Source organism: Cricetulus griseus, chromosome 2 (genome assembly GCF_003668045.3).
Source record: "Cricetulus griseus strain 17A/GY chromosome 2, alternate assembly CriGri-PICRH-1.0, whole genome shotgun sequence".
NCBI lineage: Eukaryota > Metazoa > Chordata > Mammalia > Rodentia > Cricetidae > Cricetulus > Cricetulus griseus.
Window position 1 is genome coordinate 1,297,493 of NC_048595.1, and position 26,039 is coordinate 1,323,531.

Here is a 26,039-nt window from a genome sequence, read left to right on the forward strand (position 1 = left end):
CACAAGGCCTAGGGAGGTGGTGGTTATCAAAAGGACTCCGTGGTCACCAGGAACTGCCAGCCAGGTTCATTTGGCTTCTGTTCAGGGTGTATAGTTACCCCTCTGGTAGGAGGGACCAGCTTGGTGGGTATGGTGAGTGGTCGTTGAAGCCACTATGGGAGTTTTAAGTGGCCAGCATTGCCTCCTCTCTGGCGTCTGACAATGCTGACTTGGTGCCCAATCTGAAACTCCCTCCTTGATTCAAACTGACGCCCCCAACAGCAGACATGGCAGGCCAGAAGCCGGATAGCCAAGAGTTAAGGGCAGGCGGGGCTCCCGTGGGAGGGGCGGTCCCAGTGGCTGGTGAGGCCTCATCCTGCCCCTCCCCTCTCTTCCTTTGCTTGCAAGCAGCAGTAGCAGCTTGCTATCTCGGGCTTTGAACCGGTATGGGCGCTGTGTGTGTGGCGCCTTGGATCAGGCTACAACTTTGGGGACACTGGGGACCAGCAAAGGGTCCTGGCCCCCTTGGGCCGTGCCGGTAACAGTGGGGCTGGTGCCTGCGGGCCATGGAAGAACCTGGGCCCCCCGGTGGGCTTAGCCAGGACCAAGGTAAGGACAGGTAGGAGGGTGTCTGGAAGAGGGTTGTGACTCCCAACTCAGCTCAGACTCCAGAGCAAGGGCTATGCTATGCTTGATCACTCTCTTAGGGTGTCTGGGAGAGAAGACTGGTGACCCCATTCCCCGTCAGCCGCTGAACCCCTTCTTCCCTCACATTTGCATCTTGCTAGTAGATGCTACCTGTGAAGGTACTGAGGTCCCATTCTGCAGGATGAGATGCACCCACCCTGCAGCCACTGCCCCCTCGGTTCCAGTCCAACCAAGGGGACATCGGAGGAGGGAAGGGGCTGTGGGTGGGGAAGAGGGGGCAATGTCCTGAAATCTGGTCAGCACCATGGACAGAATCGCCACCACCTCCCTCGCCAGCTGCCCTGAGGTTCCCCAGAGTTAAACTCCCTTGCTTAGATCTGTCCCACTTTCCTGTCTGGGGAACTGGCATTGCCCTAGGCAAACAGCACGGGCCAGCAGGGGTGCATGAATCTTCCAGGCTGCCCACAGGAGGAGAGCAAGGGGGTTGGGAGTGAGAAGAAGCCATTCTCTCTGTGTTTTTTGAGCAGGTATCTTCAGTGGTGGGGGTGGAAAAGAACTTTTCCTGGGCAGGGTCTCTGGATCAACACAAAGCTTGATCTGAGTGAAAGGGATGCAAGGCTGTGACTGCACCAGGGGTGATCTGAGTTAGGCAGCAGGAAGAACCTCCTGATCAAGGCTATGCCCTCTTGATTAGTTTGGCTGGTTGATCTGGGACTGGGCTTGTTCTGCTCCTGATGGACATGGACGCTGAAGAGGGGTAGGGAAGCTGGAACGGCTGTGTGACTTCACCCTGAGGATCCTCCGTGAATCTGTGTGGTCCGGAAGGGCTGCCTCATAGAGCAGTTTGTAAGCAGTCAAAAACTGTCAGCAGAGTGTTGTGCTGAACCTGGCCTGTGTGGTTGCTCCACAAACGCCTGGTGGTCCTTCCCTCCTGTCCCTGCTCTTCTCTCTGCCTAAGATGCTGTTTATGTGTTGCGGACAGCATGGCCAGTGTGATCAAGGTTAGGTGGGGTCTTGTGGGATACACCCCTTCTGGGCACAGCCCCTACTATAGTGTGGCAGTATGGTTGGTTGACCCGAGAGAACCTGGCTGGCCTGTGGAGTGCCCATGGAGTCTTTACCCTAGGCTTCCTGGACTTGGGACACCAGCTTGTTGAAGGCGCAGGGAATGGATGCTGCCACGTAGCCTTGAGGTCCCAGGGTCCAGGGAACTGAACTTACATGGGGTTTTTAGCTGCCTGAGAGAGGAGCCCCAGTCTTAGGAGGAGAGGGTTGGCAGCAGGAGGACTCCAAGCCCACCTCCATCTTCCGGCGACCCCAGGAGAGATGTACAACAGCAGAGTCCTCGCAGTTGCAACATGTAGCTGAGGAAGGAGCAGATGGGCTGCTGTCCTGGCTTTGGCCCTCCATCTGCACCACTAATGAGATGATGACGAAGGCTTCCTGGCTCCTGGCGCCTTCCCTGGAAAGTGAGGAAGCCCTTGCCCAGGAAAGTGCCCCCTCTCTCCAGGCAGGTGTGGGTACAGGGGTTTGTCCTGGGCCAAAGCCTGTGGCTCCAACTCAGAGAGAGTTGGCGGGGGTTGGGGGAGGGCTGGGTAGAAGAATGAGTAATCAGAGGAGCGAGCCTGCTTATTCCTGGGAGCTTGCTTTCAGTACAGAGTACGTGGGCTCGTGGCCGGCTGGACAGACTTCCTGTGTGGGGAAGAGAAGGGGCAGGGTGGGGGAAGTGAGCACCAGCCCCAGGATTGGGTGTTTTCTTTGATTTCTGGGAACTCACCTCCTGGATACAGGAGCCCTTTACTAGGTAGGTGTCATCCCTGAGCTGTGGTGGATAGCCACAGGTGAGTGAGGTAAGCTGCTGGGATAGCTCCTGGGGCTAGCCTTGGGATCAGGTGCAACGGTGGAGCCTTGACTTGGAAGCAGCTGGCTAGCCAGCCAGTCAGTCCTGGGAGACGGCCCTCAGCCTGCTAAGGCTCAGCAGCCCAGTGTCCCCAGAGAGCCTGGGGGTATCTGGACTCCAGGGTGGTCAGGCCATAGCCCAGTATCATCCATGGCTCCACTTCCTGAGGAAGCTCTTCAGGCCTCTATCTCCTGGTCCTGTGTCTGAAATGACCTAGGCTTTGGCAGCCCATTTCTCAGATGCAGCCCATGCTGTTTTGGGTTACCATGGGCAATGGAGCAGTACAGAAAACATCCCAGGAGGTCCAGAACCAGGGAGACCCTCACCCAGCCTCAACAAGTACAAGGTGGGAATGAAGCAGCTGCTGTTGAGCTGTCCATCAGGGGAGACATCCAGACAGGTGTCTGCAACCTCAGGAGATACAGACACTGTGGGAAGTCAAACCTGAGGAGCCAGCTCCTTGTGCAGAAAAGTGCTTTCCTCTGAGGCCCACTGGGTTCCATGGAGGGCCCGGTGCTCTCTAGCCTCAAGGTGGCCCTTGTTACCCAGCACTGGGCACTTATTCAGGGGCTCAGACCCCTTGTTTCCTGTCGTCTCTGGCCCCTGCTTGACCATACCCAGAGGCCACCCACCCTGTCAGCTGCTGCCGGCCCATCCCTTTTCCGGGGTGAGCAGCAGGGCAGGGCTGGCTCTTTTCTCATTAATAATTGCACTCTGGAGTGATATCCCCACCCGGATCTGATGACTTCCCAGAAGGGGCTGCACACTAGTGGCTACAGCCTGATTCCTGTGACAGCTCCTCCAAGGGTGTCCTGGCAGTGGCTTGGGGTCAGAACCTGTCCCAGACGGTGGGTGATTGATCACTTGCCTTCAGGAACCCAGCACAAGTACGCACGGCTGCTGACCAGGCCCTGCTGGAGGAAGAGAGGGCAGCTGTGACCTCAGGGAAGAGAGTGACTGGTGGCAGAGACAGGAACCCCCAGGGACACGGGAATGAAGGCCACCTGGGGGAGCAGAAAGCTGTGAAATGGGCTATTAATAGAGTCCTCTTCCTAGCAGGGCTGTCGGATGTGATTGAAGCCACTGCTGTGAGCTGAGCTGCTGCGTGCCAGCCTCCAGCTAGTGATAGCCAGGGACAGTGAGGGTAGGGAGGGTACCAGTTCCACTCTGGAGGGACTCTGACTGTGGCCTTGGAGCTCCGCTCGAGATAGAGCAAGGCCAGAAGCTGGGACCTTTGTAGGCTGAAGGTACCAGGCTGCCAGGCTGCCAGGGCCATCGCAGGCATTCTTGGAGGCAGGCTTGGAGAGACCTGGCTTAGACCTGAGCACATGGGGACTTCTCTAAGTGGAGGTATTGGGCAGTGGACACTGTTGACCTTCTAGAATGCCCGGTCTATTTGCTGCTGCTGTGTGAAGGCTGCGAGTTGAGTTCCTGAACTCTGTTGAGTGCCTTCACATACAGCCTAATGGCTTTGAAGTCGGGCCTGTCATCACTGCTGTTGGGTTAGGGTCAGCAGTAAGGTCCGCTGAGTAGGCTGGGCTGGGTAGGGGGCTAGATCTTGAAGCTGCTGCCACTATGAGGATGACCCAGGCTGCTGCTCAGTCTCTGCTGTCCAGTGCCAGGTCCCTGAGCTGCAGAAACTTCTGAGAGAGGGTGGCAGCTCAGGTCAGTTCTTGAATAGGCAAACTAGCATGCCCCCCTCTCACAGAACTTGCCTCCTCCTGCTGGAAGCTGGAGCTGCATATCACGGGGCAGGGTTAGGGGCAGGCACTGCTGGAGGAAAAGGGCACATCCACCCAGCAGAGCAGGCCTGCTGTTCATTCCTTAGGACAGCCTCAGGCCTGGTCAGATGGCCCGGGGGCTGGGTAGTGGCGGTTGTTTCTGCTACTGTTGAGGGATTCCTGAGGCCCTGCCTTGGCTCAGGTGCCCCCTGAAGTGAGCACAGCCCCTCAGGTCTGGCCAGGGAGGGCAGGAACAAGCCGGCTCACACTCCTTGATACAGTAAAAATAGTTGGGGAGGAGGCGCCCAGACGTGCGGGAGGGTGGGGGTTGCATTGCTGTTCTCAGACGTTTAAATAAGCTTGGCCATATGTGTGTGGGCCTGTCCCTCCCTCCTGAGTGGCACAGGGCCAGGGGCCGGGCTCATCATGGTGGGCACTGTGGGGCTGGGGCAGGACGGCTTCCTCTTTCCTCCATTCCACCCCAGGCACCATCTAAATGTTGTCTGGGGTGGCCTGCATGTTGGGAGGCCCCTGAGGAGGCTCAAGGCTGCAGGGAAAGGGCTGGGGGAGCTTCATTCCCTCGGGTCCCATGCTGCCTTTGGAGCCCCACTCTAGGTAACACGTGCAAGTCCTGCCCTCAGGTGGGATGAGGGCCATCCGTGTGCATGTATGCACTCTTGGCAAGGCCTGTGTGTATGATTTGTGGTTTATTGGGAGAGTAAATTGATTTTACAGCTTTCCCTGGGGAGAGGCAAGTCTGTTGAACGGCTGCTGCTCTCTTGTTCACCGCAGCCATCAAGCTGTGTTGCCCACTGTGTTAGGACAAGATCGATCTCCCTCACAGAAGTAAAACAGCACCAGTGGGCCTGGCTCTGGGCAGCATGGACTCTTTCTCCTTTCAGCATCTACGACTATCTGTGGGCTCTGTGCAGGAGGAGCCAGGGCTGTGGGGACATGCCTCTCTTCAGCAGGGGGACTGAGGCACAGAGGTGATGAGGACAGGGGACCACTTGTGTCCCTGCAGCTGGCTGCATTCTGGAGTGACGAACCCTCTTGTTACGATAAATCTTTGCGCCAAAAGCTGCCGAGCCCCACCGCCACATGTGAGCTTTACCCAAGCCGCCCGCCCGAGTTAGGCCCAAATGAATACACAGAAACTTGTATTAGGTTCAATGCTGCTTGGCCAATGACTAGGACTTCTCATCTGCTAGCTCAGTTTTAATTATCATAAATCTACATATGTTATAAGACTTATCTTATCGGACGCCTTATTGGCGTCCCTCCTTGCCGGTGGCTCACATCCTGCTGCTGGAGGAGGCGAACAGGAAAAAGGGGGCGCTTCCTGTTTCTCCTTCGCTTAAATATGAGTCTCCTTGCTATGTCACTTCCTGCCTGGATCAGCACTTCTCTACTACATTTCCCAGAATCCTCTTTGACTCCTAGTCCCATCTATTTGCTGTCTCATTGGCCAAACAGTATTTTATTTAACAATCAATAAGATAAACATACACAGAAGTACTTCCCCCATCACCCGCTAGTGCTGATATGGCCTGGGTGACACAGTTGCCCACAGCTCCCAGAGGAGAGACTATGTGACTTTGGCTCTTCTTGGTCCTCCTCATCCATCCCATCTCTTGCTTGCTGGGTGCTGGGTGATGCAGAGACAGAGCAGAGAGAGACCCTTGGGGAAAGGCAGCATTTTTATGTGAAGGAGTTGTATAGGTTAGCATGGGATGGGTGAAGTTGGGACAGAGGAGTTGAGAAGCTACTGTCCTGCCTGCCTGTCCTGGAGATGGGTGGTTGGGACAAGTGTGCTCTTCTGGTGGGTAAGCAAATGCGTCAGTTCCTCTCACACATGAGGCTCTGTGGGGCTGGTCCATGGCAGCAAGTTGCATTGCAACACCTGCCTGAGCCACCTGAGTGAGGACCATGGTGGACACCTTACATTCCTGGAAGTTGGCTCCTGAGGGTCCCTAGAAATTCTGGGGGAGCAGGGGGAGCTCTAGGGCCTCTGGCTATGAAGGACAGCAGGGCTGACTGAGCACAGCTCAACTATGAAAAACACTCTGGGGTCTCAGAGACCCCCTGTCACCTTAATATGGGGAGCACATTACCTCTGGCCTCCGAAGGCCGTCTGCGCCAACCTCCAAGCAGCAGGTGGGAGTTTTACCTATCCCTGGACCTGGGTGCTAAGCATGTCTAGGGGTTGCTGGGGAGCTCCTGGTGAAACACATTGGAAGGGGCATTTATTTAGCTCTTCTGGGAATAGCTGCCCTTCTTTCTGTGGCAGGGGTAGGGGTGTGTGTGTCTGAGCTCCCTGCCTGGCTTGGATGGCCAGGTGGTCAGGTTTAGGCTAGCTGTCGGTGGGCTTGAGCCCTGTGTGGCCAGTAACCTGGGTGCCTCTTGCTGCCTGACCCTGGCCCAGTGCGCTCTGGACAAGCTGCCCCTGGTAGGTACAGCCTTCCTCAGCTAGGGCACTGTTTTGCTCAGTGACTACAGTGCCAGGACTACCTGTCTTTTGCAGTATCAGCAGTGGATAGGGTCACCTTGGTCCTCAGGACAGTGGAAGAGGCCTTACTAGCAGAAACCTGTGTGAGGGTGGATTAGCTGGGCCTCTGCCTGCCTCACCAGTGGAGGATTATGGCCTGAGGCCTGTAGGGGGGTCAGAAAGTCTGGGGTGCAGTGATCTGGGTCCTCCCCCAGGCTGCTGGTACCGCTGGATCTGTGTCCCTCCCAGAACCCTTGCCTAGGCACCTAACTCCCTTCTCTGGCTGATGGTGGGAGACTAGTGAGTGGCTAAAAGCAGAGAGGGCAGAGGTATCTAGTTCTGGGGAGATTTGGGGAGCACGAATGGTCCTAACCTGGCTAGGCCCAGGCAAGGGAAGAGCAGGTGTGTCCAAAGGCAGGGTACCTAGAGAGAACAGGAAATCTAGAGATTCTGGCATACTCTGACTGGGTTGTGAGCACTGAATGGGAAGGTAGTGGCCTTGCCACTGGGGCGACGGGCATGGCTGATGGAATGTGAGCAGCCGGCAGAGAGGGAGGGTAGCGTAGACGCCATCCAGGGTGGAGAGTCATGTGGCCCTGGAGCACTCAGAGCATGCCCCCGATCTTGCTCAACCTTAGCATCCCATGGCTTTCCTGATACTTTGGGTCCCGCACCCCCGGCTTTCATCCCACTACTCACTGGGGATTCTGGGCTTTGCCTACACAGGTGACCATGCTGCAAAGGCCTCCTGTGGCCTGTCTCATGGGGGGTAGGGTGAGGCTGCTAGGGCTATGCTTCTTCCTGCCCTAAGCAGTAAATGGTTCCCTAATCTAATTTGTGGCAGAGAGGGCAGGCCGCCTGCCGACCTCCATCCAGCAAATGAGGCAAGGCCTCTGGCCAAGGCTCCTAATTGGGTCCTGGGTTTGGCTGTGAGTTGATTACACTGGATCTGGCCCAGTGGCTCCTGCTTCCCTGTGGCTAAGCTTCCTGTTGCCCAGGGCACATCAGCAGACAGGCCAGGGTCAAGAGGGTGGGCTGTGCAAGAGCATTCAGGGTGCTTTTTAAAGAGGGGTGATACGGCTGTGGGGATGTGGAGTCCCCTGGCAGGGACTCCCAGGATGTGCTATCCCTTGCCAGAGATAGGAGCCTGGTTAGGGAGGATGGATACCCACGATCCTGAGGCAACGAAGCCAATGTGGAACCCCACCTCCCATTCTTACCACCTCCCCACTTCCGGTTGCCCAAGGTATGCAATGCAGAGTTGAACACAGCGCGGACAGCTTCTTAGGTGCTTGGCTGCCCCTTATGGTTGCTTACTGCTGGTGTGGAGTGGTGGCTTCCACTCAGCCTTATATGGTAGGTGTCCTGGTAGGTGGACAGGTCCCCTCTGAGTCCCGGGCCCCCTTCCCTGCCAGGAGACTGTTATGAGGGACCTGGCTGCCCAGATATGCCCAGCCTTGGGTGTAGAATACAGTGATAATATACCCTGGGTAATGGGATAACACTATCGATAGCTCTGGTTCTGGTGGGCACCAGGAGAGGCCGGCTGGGGGTAGGGAGGGCTGGGCTGTGGAGTGGAACTTGCACAGGGAGTTGCACAAGGCTCAGGGAACCTACATTCTTCTTCTCATGCTGGAGGTCAAAGTGGAAAGGTGTTCCCTCTGTCCTGGGTCAAGTTCCTCTAGGTCACTGGATTCAGCTCTGGCCTCCAGCTAAAGACGGCTGGGTTCTTGGCCCTGGGCTTTAGGACAGCATACTGCTGCTTTTGTCCTACCTGTGGACCAGCTCACTGCCACACTGTGGGGATCCACCTGGAGGCTGCTGTATGCATAAGGGTTTCAAGCAGGAGGAGGTGAGAGGGAGAGACTCACAGATACCAATGCTGGCCGGGCTGGTGGCGCACGCCTTTAATCCCAGCATAGAGAAGGCAGAGGCAGGTGGATCTCTGTGAGTTTGAGGCCAGCCTGGCCTACAGAGTGAGTTCCAGGACAGCCAGTGTTACACAGTGAAACCTTGTCTCGAAAAAGAAAAGAAAAGAAAAGAAAAGAAAAGAAAAGAAAAGAAAAGAAAAGAAAAAAGAAAAGAAAAGAAAAACAAAAACAAAAAAGGTATCAGCCCTGGATACCCAGCCTGGGCAGGATTTAGAAAGATGGCTCTATGTAGGAGCAAACCTACGACTAGACAGCCCCTCCCAGGGGGTGAGGATCTCACAGAGGCAATCACTCCAGGTCTTGTAGCCACAGTTTTGTGTCCTAGGAGGGTCCCTTGTCTGACCTGGTATCCTACCTCAGACTTAAGTATGAATCTGGTTACTCAGACATGGGGCAGCCTACTCTGAACTGGCAGCTGGGCATGCCCCTGGCTGGCCTAAATCCTTTGGCCAGCTGGGCTGGATCCAACAGGATTATTGTGGGGATTGGCCAAGGATAACAGGGTGAGGCTTGGCTGCTCCCCCATCCCTGGGATTCATCTTCAAACAGACCTGCGAATTCCAGAGGATGGGTGGGCTGGCCTGGGGATCATCCAGGGCTGCAGGTAGCAGTTGGGTCAATGCCAGTGGGACCTGGGAACAGCCCTGGGGGGACTTCAGTGGGCTGCAAGGAGGAAGAGGAAGAGGTAGAGGAGAGAAAGGGAGCCCTGAGGATCACCTGTGCCAGCCACCGCCTCTGCTTGGCCTGTTGCCGAGGGCCCTTTCTGGCTTTGGGGAGCAAGCCTCCAGCTATCATTTGGATATGCCTGATCTCCAGTCGTCTGCTGCCAGCCGAACCACAGGAGCTGTGGCCTGCCTGGCAGAGGTGCTTCTTTGGGTTGGAGGGAGTGTGGTAGTGTCACCACAATGGCAGCTCAGCCTTCTAGGTAAGAAAGGGCAAAGAGCAGGTCCCTTCTGAGGACTGGTCAAACCCTATGGGGCCATGGGGTGCATAGCTTAGGGAAGTCAGGGATGTCCCTGGGTTTGCAAAAAAAACATGGGTTCTCTCCTTCCTCACACCAACCTCCCATTCCCTTGTATCTCCCTCTGGGATCTCCAGGCCCAGAAACATTGCCTCCTTGCCCCCAGCCAGAGATACCCTCCATCTCCTTAGCAGAACTTAGAGGCTAAACTCCAAGTGGGAAGGGAGCCAGGCAGAGCTGGAGCTGGAGCCCTGCTTGTATGTGCTTGGAACTCACAGGTGGCTTCAGAGCTCTTTTGGGGGAGGGGGCTGCTGGAATTTTATGGGCAGTGATACCTTCAGCCTAGTTAATTGAGGCATGCAGGTATAGACACCAGGGCCTCTAGATGGTGTCAGAAGCCCTTGGACCATGAGTCATTGAACAGAAGGAAGAAGGCTGCTGGGTGGTCAGTGGGAGGGTCCAGTGCATCTCAGGAAGCCATAGAGTCCCTGGTCAGGAATGCTTGATTCACTACTCCTTGGTCCAGGAGCAGAGGGTGCACATTCAGTTACCTTCTTCTAGAACAGCATGAGGGGGCATCAGGGCCTTGTGTCTGTCCCTAAACCTTACCTTAAATGCACCCAGCAGCCAAACATGTGTCCCCAAACTGGCTTTGTTCCCTAAGAGAGTCCTATCTGCTTTGAGTACCCAACCCCATGTCTACGATTCCCTTCTGCTTATGGTCAATAATAGCTTCCTCCAAAAAGCTCCTCCCCGCAAGCTGGCACTATCCATGGTTTTCTACATTACCCACCTGGGGATACCTCATTGTAAGCACTTGTGACATGTAGTGCCCTCTGGCTCCTGGGCTTTCTGTGTACAGATAGTTATGCAGCCTGAGGAAGAGGCTTGGCCCTGGCCTGGACTCTTTGGAAGTTGTAGACCTTTCCCAGGGACAGGAGGCCTGGTTGACAAGGGAGGAAGGTGGCTCGAGAAAAAGAGTAGGTTGTGGTCTTAAACCCAGCACCTCAGCCTCCTAGTTCTGTGCCTTCCTATAGGGCTTCTCTCTGACCTTACTACCCATGACAAAGGTAATGTTCCTGGTGATGCTGCAAGAAGGGGCAGTAGACCCTCAGAAATGACCCAGGGCTGGGGCTAGGAGCCAGACTTGGTGCATGATGCATGGTGCCTAGGCCTGCCTTGTGCCCAGTATGGGAGCTCCACACGTTGGATTTGGGAACTGGTTTGGTCTCTGGTCCCAGTCTCTGATTGCTTGGCAGTCTAAATGAAGGCCACTTGGGATCTCAGTGGTTTCTGGCACTTGCCACATGTTGGGGAATAGGCTGCTGCTGAATGTCCTCCCTGGTGCCTCAAGCCACCTCAAGTGGCCCAGGACCATCAGAGAAGGGGTGGTACCACTCTGTCTCATGTTTGGATAGGGCCACACAGACACACAGGGCCCTTTGGAGAGAGGCGAACTTACCGTAGCTCTCATAACTTCTGTCTGTCTTTCTGTCTGTCTCTGCTGTGTGTCCACCTGTGTCTAGTGGAGCGATGCATGAGCGCCATGCAGGAGGGGACCCAGATGGTGAAGCTCCGTGGCAGCTCCAAGGGCCTGGTCCGCTTCTACTACCTGGATGAGCACCGTTCCTGCCTCCGCTGGCGGCCCTCACGCAAGAATGAGAAGGCCAAGAGTGAGTGAACAACCCAGGGACGTGGGTGGGTAGGCCTCAGCCTGGCGAGCACAGGACAGGGAGGCCTCCCAAGTAGACTCTGCTCAGATGGTGTGCTGGTCATCTCTAGGCTTAGGTGGTCGGGGACTTCTGTATGGGCTCTGGAATAGGGAATAGGAACAGGTCAGATGGTCCTTGCCCAGCTGTCCCCATGACAAAGCTCTGGGACGCCATGGAGACTGGATGACTTTGTGCATCACCCTGTATCAAATGCTGAGGTCAGTGAGGAGCAAGGGGCTATCAGACCAGCCAAGAGGATGAGACCGTCCTGAAACTACAGAAGCCTACATAGTCAGGCAACACCAAAGGCAGGCTGGGAGCCCAAGGCTGACTTAGGCAGAATGGGTCAGAGCACCTGGCGGGGTTTGTGGGGGTCACTTGAGTTGCGTAGCTCTTGTGGAGCACGGAGTCAGAGTTGGAGTGCACAGAGGATGAGTTGGGAGGCCTTGGGTCAGAGAAAGATACCAGACTCTCACAGACTGTGAGAAGTGAGTTTCTCTGGCTTTACCAACAGCCGCACACAGGTATGCCAAGGAAGATTTCAGCTCAGCATTTACCAAGGATTCCACTGTGGAGTCCCAGGAGACATTCACTCTGCCAGGGCTCTGGAGGACCCATGGGAAAAAGAGCCCCATGGTGATGTCACCCTGAACTGGTGGGCTTCTGCTGGCTCCAGAAGCCAGTGTAGATTGGTCCTGCCCCAAGCCTAAAGGCAGTGAGCTGCCTCAAGCCTGCACAGGCAGAGGGAGTCTGGTGCCTGGCCAGGAATGCTGAGTCCAGAAGCTTCCCTGGAATTGTAGCATGCAGGGGAAACCCTGACAAGGAGCAAAAGGTCCATTTCCTAGTGGCTGAGCATTGATGGGCCAGGGAGGACCCCACCCTCACCCCACCCCCAGTCAGGGAAGTAACTGGAAGAATAGACTGAGGAACAGGAACTTGTTCAGGGCCTTCAATCTTCCTCACCCCTGGAGGCCCAGTGGGTGTTTGGGACTCAATACAGAGGAATAGGGTGGTGTGCTGGTTCCTGGACCAGGTTGGAGTCCATCTCCTTGACTGCCACACTCATGCCAGGGAACTGGAGAAAAGACAGGCAGAATGGAGGATAGTTGGTGTTCAGAAGAGGACACTGGCCACCCGTGGGCTGTGTATCTGTCAGGAGGTCCTACCCAAGACACAGGGAGAGATTCTAAAAGCATCGCCTGAGCTCCAGGGATTGACCCAAGTAGAGGTTCCGTGAAACTGGGATGCTGAGACCAGCAAAAAGAGACCTTGGTGGGGCGTGCTGATACACATGCAACCTGGCAACCTGCGAGCTGCAGCTGACTGCTACACCTGGCTTCTCACCTGCAGTGCTGGGCTTGTTACTGTGAAGCAGCTGCAGGGTCTGGTCATGCGTAGTTCAAGTGCTTTTTAGAATGGAGAGATGCACCGGCTAGAGCTTGATGGGTGGAGTGAGTTGTTCCTGGTGTCCAACTGTGCACCTCCAGAAAAACTCAGTCCTGGCATAGCCAGGTGCCTGGACTGCCAGTTGGGGACAAATAGTCCCTCTCTTATTTTCTCCGGTGTGTGTGCATGCATGTGTGCATATGTTCCTGCATGTGTGTGTATGTGTATATGTGTGTGTGTGTGTGTGTGTGTGTGTGTATGTGCAGGTGTGTATGTGTATATGTATGTGTGCACATGTGTGCGTGTGCGTGTGCGTGTGCGTGCGTGTGTGTGTGTGTGTGTGTGTGTGTGTGTGTGTGTGTGTGTGCAGGTATGTATGTGTCTTCTCACTAAAGGGGAAATGAGAGGACTATGGCCAGCAGAACAGGTGAGGAAGGTCAGCCAAGCATACTGCACTTTTACTTCTGAAGGGCAGAGAGGCCCCTCTGAGGATGGGCTTAGTAAGGAGATATTGAATTAGGGTGTCAGTTATTGAGAGCAAAGATACAATCTGCTTAGCTCATGGTGCTTTGGGCCTAAAGGAGAGGGGGGACACTTGGGTCACTGGTGACCTTGTATCTTCCCACTTGCCTGCAGTCTCCATCGACTCCATCCAGGAGGTGAGTGAGGGACGGCAGTCTGAAATCTTCCAGCGCTACCCTGACAGCAGCTTCGACCCCAACTGCTGCTTCAGCATCTACTATGGCAGTCACCGTGAGTCGCTGGACTTGGTATCACCCAGCGGTGAAGAGGCACGTACCTGGGTCACTGGCCTTCGCTACCTCATGGCTGGCATCAGTGATGAGGACAGCCTAGCCCGTCGCCAGCGCACCAGGGACCAATATCCTTGGGCTCCAGGGGTGGGGACAGACTCCTGGAGCAGACTCCATTGTCCACCTGGGTTAGGGTTTCCCAAGGAAGGGAAGATGAGAAGGGGTGCCTGGGCTGGGGACTCTTGCTCTTTGCTGCCTAAGCTGGAGGGCGGAACAAGTAAGGCCAGGCCCATGGACTGTGATGGCCCCTAACTCAGCCCCAAAGTGGCTGAAGCAGACATTTGATGAGGCTGACAAGAATGGGGATGGCAGCCTGAGCATCGGTGAGGTTCTGCAGCTGCTACACAAACTCAACGTGAACCTGCCCCGGCAGAGGGTGAAACAGATGTTCAGGGTGAGTGCTGAGTGTGACAGGTTGAGTCCGTTGTGGGAACATCTTCTGGGGCTACTGCATGCTGCAGATGGGAGACTGGGAGTGGCCAGCCTGGCAGGAGCTGTGGGAGGTCCCTACAGAGCCATGGATGCCTCACAGGGTGTCACCTCTGGCATCTGTGCCTGGTGCTGTTCTGCTGATTGTGCAGCAGGGCACTGAGCACTGTGCATAGGCTTTTCCTAGGTAGGCCACGCACTTAGAGTAGGCACTCAAATGAAGTCACACCTGTTTACTGGTCTCTTATGATCCCCAGACTTAAAGATGTACATGGTCCAGTAAAGAACTGGACTGTCAAGCAACAACTCTCAGTAGCCAGCCCACTTTGCCTTGACCCCCCAGCCATCCTGATATTAGGAGTTATGAAAATGCATCCTTCAGCCAAGCCTTTATTGTCTGTAATTAGTTCTGTCTTTTGGGAACCTCCATGGAAGAGAAAGTCTTACGCTAGCAGGTCCTGGTTTGGGGCAGAAATGGGCTGAGCCAGCAAACCCAGATCTTTGGCCTTGTTTCCTTGCTGCATCCTAGAAAGGGGTTCCTGTGAGCATCCCTAACACACACACATGTTGCATGTGCACACACACACACACACACACACACACACACACACACACACACACACACACACTCTTAGCCTGACAGCTCTGCTGTGTCTGGCCCTCGAAGGTTCCTGCATGTGCATTCATGCTAGACAGGTAGTCACGCTCAGCTGAAGCAATGACAGCTACTAGTGGGGGTCTCTGTGTGAATGACAGGCAGTGAGCAGGACACGTGTGCTCAGACTGCCCACTGAGGACTATGAGAGTGTTCGCTGCCCCCCTAAAGGCCCCTGTTAAGAGAGTCAGCTGATTAGTGGGGCCTGGCAGACAGCTTGCATCTGATGTGAACACTTACCATTCCCCACTGCCTGCACTGGGCCATCCCTAACGCTTCCAGGACAGCTCTGGGCTCAACATGCTTTTCTCAGGGTGAGTACACACTAGGAACAGGACTCAGGGCTCAGAGCAGCCTGAGAGGGAAGAGGAGGGAAAGCACCCTTGTGTGGGATTGGAGGGTGTAAGCTCCAGGCCTTGGTTGGAGCTACTCCATGTGTTAGCCCTCAGAGTTTATGCTTTCCAGCCCATTGTTGGGAGATCAGGCCTCTGGGTACTGATTAGTTCCTGAGGTCCCTCTGGGTGATCTCAGGCTTACCTCCTTCACATTGCAATAGGAAGCCCTGGGCAGAGACTAAAGGCCATGAACTGAGGGGCTAACAGCTGGGGTGTGTAGGTGGGATGGAGTTCTAGGGTTGAGTCTGGAAAGGAAGGTTGTGGGGTTGTTGCCCTGGAGACATGAGCCTTGCATCTTAGCTCTCACAGAGTTATCTGTGGTGATCAGCCAGCTATAGAGATTCCAACCCTGAAAGCCTGCTTTCCCTGCCTGTGTGGGGTCCCATTAGGCCAAGCACCTCATGGTAGGCACTTGGAGCCCCAGGATAGAAATGGTGCTGTCTACCAGGCTTATCTGACTCTGATAATCAGTATTATGGTGGTCTAGAGCTGTTTAGTCAGAGCAGAGACCTGTGAAGCAGACACAGTGGCTTTGGCATAATTTTATTAAAGCTGAGATAAGACTGGAATGTGGGTGAGCACACTGGTCCTCAGGTTCAATGGCCCAAGAGTACCCTTGGGCTAACCAGGGCTTGACTCAGCAGAGGGCTTGGCAAGAGGTGCTTTTGGTAGCTTCGTTCCCCGGGCTGCCAGGGTTCCACTTGGGTTGAACAGTCAGAAACCCATTCTGGGTTTCTCCTGTCTCTCCTAGGGACTCCCTGGATGGCCAGGGAGAAAGAAGCCAGTGGGCTAATGGGAGTGCCCAAATGAACAGAGCCTCTATGAGGCTCTACAACTTAGGTGTGACCGATTTGGTGACACTCATTTGCCATGCCACAGACGACATATCTCGAACTTCTATAGAGGCCTGAGGAGTCAGCCAATGTCTGTGGACAGCTGCTGACTGGCATCTGTATGCCCAGGCCTGGGATGACAGCACACAGGATAGAACCTGATTTTAGGGCCCATGGTCAGTAGAGGATGAGAACTGAGCCTTGTATAAACTGTGGTCTGGGTCCTTGGAAGATCCTTGGTGGTTCTGAGCCATTTGGGCCACCCCAGTCCTGTATCCAGGTACTGAGCACTGTCACTCAACAGTGAGCAGTGGTCCCCTTGGGATAAACTCTCTACAGTAAGTGCCAATGCAGGCACTTCTGAGCAAGTGTGGGCTCACCTACCCCACCCAGTAGGTCCTTTCAGAACTAAAGCCCGGTTTTTAGAACTCAAGCAGCCTCCTCTGCAGAGCCATTCCTGGGCCACTCCTGAGACCCTTGGGGCCACTGTTAAAGCCCACTTCAGTCCCTGGTGTCCTTATTTTCTCAATCTCCCCCTGGCCTGGGCTTAGGGTATGCACTGCCTCAAACTTTAGCGTCCTAGGCAATGGCACCCTCGGTAGATGCTCCTTATGCCTGTAAAGACTGGGAAGAGGTCATGCTTCCTTGGACACCCTGTGGGATGGTTCCTGGGTGTATCTTGTGAGCCCCCTTTTTTTCTGCAAAAGAAAGACAGTGACCAAGAGCACTTCTCTCTACTATTGACACCTGAGCCAGGACACTGCTGGGCCCTACAGGGCCCTGAGTGTTTCTTGTCAGAGGGCGGCTGGCCAACAGTAGCTGCAGGTGTAGGCACAGAGCCCAGGGTAGAAGGAGCTCCAGTGAAAGGCTTCAGCTCAAAAGGCAAGGTGTTGGTGTCTACAGCGTGGGTGATGATGGGCTTTGGTTCCATGTTGGCCTTGCAAGGCATGGTGTAAGGGAGGGGTGGCTCCCATCTGTGCTTTTAAGAGCCACCGTGTTTTTCTGGTGGGAGGAGAGAAAGGGAGCCATTGGAGGGTGCTGTGGGTAGTGGCTGAGGATGGGAAGCTGGGCTTGAGACTGGGAGTAGTGTGGTACAAATTGGGTGGTGACCTGAGTTTGGGTGTTACAGGAGGCAGACACAGATGACCATCAGGGGACACTAGGTTTTGAGGAGTTCTGCGCCTTCTACAAGATGATGTCCACTCGCCGAGACCTCTATCTGCTCATGCTGACCTACAGCAACCATAAGGACCATTTGGATGCCTCCGACTTGCAGCGCTTTCTGGAAGTGGAGCAGAAGGTGAGACCTGCCTGACGCTGTGTGCCTGGTGGGTGTGACCCATGGGTGTGGCCAATGGGTGCGGCCTCCACTTCAGCTTTATTTTTTACTGTCGTGTGTTCAGAGCTTCATAGCAGAGTAGGACTGGATCCTTGATGCTTCCAGGTCTGTGAGGAAGCTTAGGGGCCTCTGGTCAGTTCCATTCTGGCATTGGGTTCCCGCCCAAAGTCTCCAGAAGGTCACACCTGCCCTTGACAAAAACTTCGTACTGAGTATTCCTTGGCCTGGCCTTTGAGAACCACCCTTCTCCAACCTAGTCTAGCCAGATGTCCTGCTTGACTCCAGATGTGACCTCCTGCAAACACTTAAATACCATGGGACTATTTACCTTGATCCCAGAAAGTCAAGTCCACCAACAGGGAAGCAACAGCAATGCCAAGTGCCCCTAGGCTCCACCCTTCTGCCTAGACCATTCACCCAGAGCCCACCCCCTCCCACCTTAGAATAGGTCCGGGCATGGATAAGGTACTGCCCACTCCGGTGGCAAGGAGATGGGAGGCCAAGCCCTATGAGAGAGCACTCCCATGGAAAGTAGAATAGCATTGGCTCCCCTTGGGGCACCTGGAGAACAGCCTCTTGGACCTACCTGCCAGGGTATTCCTGGATCTTTTCCCAGGAGGGGGGCATGCCTTGGGGACCCAGTTACTGGCTGGGACTTGCTCAAGGCCCTCAGTTTTGCCCACTTGCATGCTCAGAGTCCCCTTACAGTGATTGGCCATGTACCACACAGCAGGGAGAGGACTAAGTAGTTGAATAGCAGCTGTGGGCTTGAGATTTGAGGTTTGGTTCCTGGCTCTGCCCAACAGGGTTATTGCTAGGCCTGTTTCACTCCACAAGGCTGCCCAAAACCTAAGTGTCTTGGTTTCTTCTCTGTAGCTGTGATAAAACATGCTGGCAAAGGTAACTTAAGGGACAATGGGTTTATTTGACTCACAGTTCCAAGTTGTAGTCCACTGTGGCAGTGGACTGTGCATCCACAGTCAAGAGCAGAGAGCAGTGAATGCATGTATGTTAGCCCTCAGCTGGCACTCTCCATCTTACATAATCCAGGGTTCCTTTCGCTGGGAATGGCTTCATACACAATTAAGATGGGTCTCCCCACATCAGTGAACATAACCAAGACAGTCCCCACAGCCATGCCCACAGGCCAACCTGATCTAGACAGTCCCCACAGCTGTGCCCACAGGCCAACCTGATCTAGACAGTCCCCACAGCCATGCCCACAGGCCAACCTGATCTAGACAGTCCCCACAGCCGTGCCCACAGGCCAACCCAATCTAGACAGTCCCCACAGCCGTGCCCACAGGCCAACCTGATCTAGACAGTCCCCACAGCCGTGCCCACAGGCCAACCCAATCTAGACAGTCCCCACAGCCATGCCCACAGGCCAACCTGATCTAGACAGTCCCCACAGCCGTGCCCACAGGCCAACCCAATCTAGACAGTCCCCACAGCTGTGCCCACAGGCCAACCCAATCTAGACAGTCCCCACAGCTGTGCCCACAGGCCAACCCAATCTAGACAGTCCCCACAGTTGTGCCCACACCTGATCTAGATAGTTCCCACAGCTGTGCCCACAGGCCAACCTGATCTAGATAGTCCCCACAGCTGTGCCCACACCTGATCTAGACAGTCCCCACAGCTGTGCCCACAGGCCAACCTGATCTAGACAGTCTCCACAGCTGTGCCCACAGGCCAACCTGATCTAGACAGTCCCCACAGCTGTGCCCACACCTGATCTAGACAGTCCCCACAGCTGTGCCCACAGGCCAACCTGATCTAGACAGTCTCCACAGCTGTGCCCACACCTGATCTAGACAGTCCTCACAGCTGTACCCACAGGCCAACCTGAGCTAGACACGTGGTTTCACGGAGACTTCTTTTCTTGGTGACTCTACATTTTGTGAAATTGACAGTTAACATTCACAATTATGCTACACTACCCTTAGGACGGCCCCAGCCTTCAGGCTTTTCCACCCTAATGTCACGGCTGGATCCCACCCTATGGCAGCCATATTTTCCTCTCAGTCAGAGAAAGTAACCCAAAATCCATGTGGCTCATAGTCAGCTGGCTGCTGAGTTTCAGGTAACATGGCACAGAAGGTGGTCAGTGCCTCCAGCCCTCAAGCCACCCTTGCCATGGTCCAGTCTCCGTGTGGTGATCAGACACAAGGGCAAGGAATGGTGGTGGTGGTGGGAGGAAGGGGACACTGCCTGAAGGTGCCCCCGGCTCATGCCTCTGCTCTGGCCTAGATGAATGGTGTGACACTTGAGAGCTGCCAGAATATCATCGAGCAATTTGAGCCTTGCCTGGAAAACAAGAGCAAGGGGGTGCTGGGCATTGACGGTGAGTGGGTGCTTCCCTCAGTTCAGCTGTTGTAGGGAATGATGGGAAACTAACGGGGCAGCCGCATGCCCAGAAGAGGGACTCTGCCTGTGGGGCAGGTAGCTGTGAGCTGAGCCCCGTGACAGAGCGGCACCATGCTACACTGCAGGCTTTACCAACTACACGCGGAGCCCTGCTGGAGACATCTTCAACCCTGAACACCACGACGTGCACCAAGACATGACGCAGCCTCTGAGCCACTACTTCATCACCTCATCCCACAACACCTACCTCGTGGGCGACCAGCTCATGTCCCAGTCTCGGGTAGATATGTATGCCTGGGTCCTGCAGGCCGGCTGCCGCTGTGTAGAGGGTAAGCACTCTTGGACTCTGGGCCTTCCAGCACAGAGGACCAGTCTTGGCTGCAGATGGCACCTCCTTCAGGAAATGGGCTGGGCTTGAGAAGCCACGGGGGGCCTCTGGCGGGGTCCCCTTTTTTCATCACTGAGAGGACAGACACCCCCCTGCCCCGCGGCCCCCCCCCCCCGCCACCATGGTTGGAGTCCAGGGACTCAGCTTCCCCAGGCTCACATAGCCAAGCTCCTTGGGCTAACCAGGGTCTGTTTACCCACAGTGGACTGCTGGGACGGGCCCGATGGGGAGCCTATCGTGCATCACGGCTACACTCTGACCTCCAAGATACTTTTCAAAGATGTCATTGAAACCATCAACAAATACGCCTTCATCAAGAATGAGTGAGTGGCCAGATCTCCTGGGGGCTGGCTCCTGTGGCAGGCAGGGTCTCTCTCCTCCCCTTGTGTTTCCTGGTGGGCAGTGACTATAACATACAACTGGCAGGTTTTGTTTAGAGATTGTTCTTTGAGGAGAGTGATGAGGGAGGGAATTGAGCCATGGCAGGGATGGGGGAAAGGTTGCAGTATGTGTAAGAATGGACAGCAGGGTGATCGTGTGCCTGTAGCCTATCCACATACACTTAGTGGCATTCCCTGGCCTCAGCCACCCATGGAAGTATTGGCCCGAGCACTAATTACCCCCAGGAAGTCACTCTGTGTCCAGACTCAATTTGTTGTCACTCAGCTGTGGCCGTAGATACTGTTGAGAAAAATCCAATTTGGTTTCTGGAAATAGAAGACATTACCTTGGCTAAATAAGACTCTGAAGCAGGGAAGGGGCTGGTGAAACGGGGAGCCAGGTGGATTTGGGAAACAGAAGCAGTTTCGGGGATGTAAGGCTCTCGGGATTGCAGCTCAGGGGCAGCTGGGATGCGCAGATGTCCTATAACTGACAGGGGGATATCTCTGTGAGCCAGCACCATCTTTCCAGGTACCTGTCTTTTGTCAGGGAAATGGGGGAAAAAATACTTTCGTCTGGCTCTCTGTTTGCTTTTTCCAGATCACATGACTGCCTATTTCTCTTTCTGGGCACTGACATTTTCTAAACAGAGCATGATTGCCTTTTGGTAAAAATCAAAGTCAGAAGTATATATGTATGGTTAAAAATAAGCAGAGTGAGTAGACAAAGCAGAAGCATTCAAAAAGCCTCCCCGCCCAACTCTTCATTCTGCACTGAGCAGGTAGCAACTGTTCTGCTTGCATGCCAGGGTTAGGTCTCCTTCATGGGGCCACCGCCAGGACTCCAGAACCATCCACTGTCTAGCTCAGCAAGATTATTATGCCTTTTACAATTCATTCGTTATTCTACATAATTTAATACATGCCATATTCAAACCAGGATTGTTTCCAGACACCATCTTTTTACTTTCCTGGAGTTTATGCTTGCCTTTGTTGTTGTTTTCCTTTTTCTTATGCTTTCTTTACTTGTGCCTAAAATTTCTCAGTTTCTTTCTTACCCATATACTTACTTTTCAGAGTTATTGGTGTGACACCTCTTAGAGCATTTGGCAGGTCTTTTACCTAATTAATTACCTACACCTTCACCCAAAGGGATAGGTGGCCTGCACACCTACTGCCATGAGGCCTCTGGCTTCTCCCCACCCATCTTGTCTTGGCACCACAGGTACCCAGTGATCCTGTCCATTGAGAACCACTGTAGTGTCACTCAGCAGAAGAAGATGGCCCAATATCTGACTGATATCCTTGGGGACAAGTTGGACCTGTCCTCAGTGAGCAGCGAGGACGCCACCATGCTTCCTTCTCCACAGATGCTCAAGGGCAAGATCCTGGTGAAGGTGACTTTTCGGGGACCGTCATTATGATGGCTCTGGCCTGGGGCCAAGATGGAGAATGACAGTATCTATAGACAGATTCTGTGGGGGGGACACACACTCTTGGGGTGACTGCATCGTCTCGAGCTGCTTCCCTTGAATGCTGCTGCTCCTACAACAGTGACTGGTCTGGTTGTACAACTACAACCCACTTATGGCCTGAGATTCCAAGCAGCAGCTCGAAAAAGGCCCCCTCCCCATTGCAGGGGCTCCTAGTGGGTACCAGCCACTAGATTCCTAGACTCCCTCCACAGCTTCTCCCATTGTCTGCCTCCTCCCCCAGGGGAAGAAGCTCCCTGCCACTATCAGCGAGGATGCAGAAGAAGGCGAGGTGTCCGATGAGGACAGTGCCGATGAGATTGATGACGACTGCAAGCTCCTCAATGGGGATGTGAGTGGGAGCCAGAGGCTTTTATGGAAGTCCCGAGGGTGGGAAGCCTGGGGTCGCCAAGAGCAGCCTCTTGCTTGCCCTGGTTGCCAGGATGAGTTAGGAAGAGCAACAGCTGGGAGGGATGGACATAAGGTAGATAGATGCTGATGTGGCGTGCAAAGCTGCCTGGCTTCTGAGGTTGTGCCATGCTGGGGTCTATGCTGTTCTTCTGCCTGCTTGGCCTCCTGCACAAGAGACATGAATCCCATGACCCACCAGCAGGCCAGCCGCACAGGCACTGCAGTCCTAGTTTGGCTTCCATTGCTAGCTGACTCTTGGGTTTTGTCTACCATGCTGACCTAGTCCTGTTGGCCCTCCAGTGAGTGGTGGCAGCACTGAGCAGGAGTAGGGGGTGCACTTTGGGCCCCGCATGCTTTAACTCAGAGCCCCTCAGTTTCCTGGCCAGTCCAAGCTGGACTCTGGGTAGTCATACCCAGCCATCCCATGCCCAGCACCAGTACCAACTCCAAGGCCAACTCCAGCCTTGGACTTCCAACTCCTGTATGGCAAGTCCCTCTAGTGGTCACTTCTGCATGGCTGGGGCCGGTGGAGGGAGCCTGAGCAGTCTGTAAGAGCCTCTACTGGTGGGAATCGGGGCTGGGGAAGCTGAGTGAAGCAGGTTCTATAATTGACATCTCTCTTCTGGGCACTGCTCATCTACTGCTCTCAGCGGCTGTGAAGCAGGGAAGACTTTATTTTCCCCCAAGGAGTCATCAGATGGGAAAATAATTGTGCAGGAGGCCTCCAGGCCAGAGCTGGCTAATTGTTTTAGAAAGCCCTGAGACAGCAGATTCTTCCTATTTTGGGTGTGCCTGCACATGTCTCTGGCTGGCCCAGGATGACTGTGACATCCTTAATGGCCACCCCACCCTGAGCAGCCAGGGAGTCCTGATGTCCCAGATTGAGGTCTTCCCTCAAGCACTCCAAGTATATCAGTGCCTTGCTGGGCTTATCTTGTCAGAGAGAGCACCCAGCCAGGGTTAGAGGTTTCTCCAAAGTCTGCCCTGTCCCTGCTCCCTGCTCGGCATGTATGGTGACCAGTGTGTGGGCCTCAGATCCTATGTTATCTTCAGAATGTCCCATCCTCCTCCCCTAAGGCAGAACCCCGTTACTCTAGGGACCGCATATGTCTGTGTTTTAGTGCTGTCCTTAGCTGCCCGGGGCAAATCACAGCCTCTGCGCTGAGAATCACAGGGTATGTACTGTGGCTGCCCCCTCTGTTGCTCACTGGGATGGGGTCAGACACCAGTGGACTAACCTCTGGCCATGGTAGGCCTCCACCAATCGGAAGCGTGTGGAAAACATTGCTAAGAAGAAGCTGGATTCTCTAATCAAGGAGTCAAAGATCCGTGACTGTGAAGACCCCAACGACTTCACTGTCTCCACGCTGTCCCCATCTGGAAAGCTTGCACATAAAGCGGAGGCCAAGAAGGTGAGACCTACGTGGCTGACACGTGCTTCCCCAACAGCTAGTCTGTGGGCTGGGTGAGGGCCCCAGAATATGTGGTGGAGGATGTATACACACATATGGGCACTAGTGTGCAGAGGTACATCTGTAAAGCTTTCCATACACACACCCGTGAGTACATTGCTCCCGCACACATGCCAGTGCACACATATCTGTATGCACACCCGTATACACACACACCTCTGCATGCATACATGCACATGCTTGTGTGCTATACTACACAACACTCATACATGTGCACATACCTACACTCGTATCTACATACACACACTCCTCTACACATATCTGTACAACACTTACACATGTTCACACACCTGCATGCATTCCTGTGCACACTTATGTACACCAGCACAGTATTTGTGTGTGGGCAAGCGGTCCCTTGGGGACCTACGGCTTCTCTTGGAGGGGCTTTGAACATGGCCTATCTTGGTGAGGCTTTCATGGATGGAAGGGTAGACATCAGGATCTCAGGGACCAGCCAGTCCTGGGAGCTGCCCACTACCTGAAGAAACTCACAGATAATGTGGGGAAATACAGAAAGAGAGAATGGCCTTCGGAGACTGTCCCCCAGTAGGTGTGACAGGGTGGGCAGACTGCACAGTCAGTGCACCTCTGGTGGGGAGCAGCAAGCCAGGCTTGAAGGACATGGACATTACTAAGTGGCCTGAGTGAACAATCCATGCAGCAGCTGGCTGTGGTGGCCATGACAGCTTAGGCAGCTGGCCCCACAGCTGAGCAGGGCATCTCCATGGCTGGAGCAGCTCCCATTGCCTAGGAGCCTTCCTTCCCCTGCCCTTCCCTTCCTGGTGCACTGGCTCACATTTTGCTGTTTCCAAGGCTCTTGAGAGGGCTGGAAGGGGGCTTCTCCTGGATGAACAGGGTCCTCTCCTGCTGTATTTTTAGAGGTGCATTTGTTTCCGCCCACAACACAGGAGGGCTCAGCATGGCTGATACGATAGCTCTGTGCAGGTGGCTCACACAGGTCCTGTGCACACAGCCTTCTTTTTATTTTTAGCTCCCAGACATTTGGGCAGGAGAGTATAGCCTGCCTGGTGCTTTGCCCAGCCTCTGCTAGCAGAGGCCAAGCGGAGGTGGGGTCCTGAAACTGGTCCAACCCCGTGAGGGTTAACAGGATCTCTGCTTTTCTTGGCCAACAAGAGGGACACCTGGGGACCGTAGCACAGCTTGGCCCCTGCTATCTCATGTGTGAATAACTGTGCTCAGAGAAAGCATCTTGAAGGAGGAGAGGAAGGGAAGGCAGAGGAGGGGGGGAGGAGTTCTTTTATTGAGATACCCAGGTTGGAGGAGAAGCTTGGACCCTCCAGCCTGACAGTATCACTAGGCTGTCTATGACACAGCCTGCAAGAGACAAACAGAAAGGGCACGAATAATGAAGTTTGCTGAGCTAGGGGCTGAAGAACTGTAGCACAGGGCACTGACCAGTCAGGGAGCTTCTTAGCATGTAGTCCAGAAGGAGGGGTGCGTATCTGTGCTCCTACCGTGAGTCACTCTGGCCTTTATTTTTTTAACTCTCTGGGCTAGGTCTCATTCTGTCTGCATATGAACCTTGAGGACATGAGGCCCAGCTCAGGGGTTCTTGTGAGACAGCAGGAGGATTTGGAAGTAGCCCGTGGATACAGGCAAAGAGGGACAGAAGCACACCCCCCCCCCCATTGCTAGCAGTTAAACATAGCTCCAGAGGGTGCAGAGCAGGGCCATTGGGGCCCTGTCCTTCAGGTTGGCCCCAGAAAATGACCTTTTCTGCTGAGGATGGAGGCTTAACTGATGACCTTGTCTGTGGAGAGGACACCCCCATTGCCACCTATATGACTTTGCCTCGAACTTACCCCACGACAAGCTGCTCACAGCCCCTGGGGGTGTCCAGGTCAAGTCACATGTGCATCACACTTCTGGGCTGATGGTGGCTTCTAGCCTTGTATGTGCCCTGTGGCTGGTAAGCACACACCGCATGGTTGGTGTGCCCTTCTCCTATCTGTGTGAGTATTTCAGTCATGCAAGCCATGGTGATGGCAACAATTTGAACAGTAACTTAAAGAACTTAGAAGCATGTCAGCCTCATGAGGTTCCCAACACACAAGTGTGCAGCTTCTAGGGCCTCTCCCACCACATGTTCCCAAATTAAGAGGAAACTGTAGTATCACTGGGGGCTGATAGGCTTATAAAAGGCCGTGCAGGGCACAGGTAAACCGGTACCTCAGATACTGGGAATCTGCCTCTGGCTCTGGATCTTGGAAGTCTATGGACTGGAAGGGCTTGGCTAACATGGCCACAGGGCCACTCTGGGTGTCAGGAAAGGTCAGCCACATCAGGTCCTGACCCTCCGAGATGGTAGAGGAGGAATTCAATGTGAAGGTGGCTGG

General features: G+C 54.5%; 1 protein-coding gene across 1 annotated transcript in view; it reads left to right on the plus strand.

Annotated features, from left to right (window-relative positions):
- Positions 1–26,039, plus strand: part of Plch2 (phospholipase C eta 2) — a 70,322-nt gene that overhangs the window by 33,341 nt on the left and 10,942 nt on the right. Inside the window, exons 2-11 of the mRNA XM_035439344.1 lie at positions 11,155–11,301; positions 13,363–13,606; positions 13,803–13,932; positions 16,980–17,150; positions 19,443–19,536; positions 19,685–19,888; positions 20,150–20,270; positions 21,553–21,724; positions 22,044–22,151; positions 23,464–23,622. Of these exons, the coding sequence (XP_035295235.1) occupies positions 11,155–11,301; positions 13,363–13,606; positions 13,803–13,932; positions 16,980–17,150; positions 19,443–19,536; positions 19,685–19,888; positions 20,150–20,270; positions 21,553–21,724; positions 22,044–22,151; positions 23,464–23,622 (1,550 nt within the window). The remainder of the gene's footprint in view (positions 1–11,154; positions 11,302–13,362; positions 13,607–13,802; positions 13,933–16,979; positions 17,151–19,442; positions 19,537–19,684; positions 19,889–20,149; positions 20,271–21,552; positions 21,725–22,043; positions 22,152–23,463; positions 23,623–26,039) is intronic.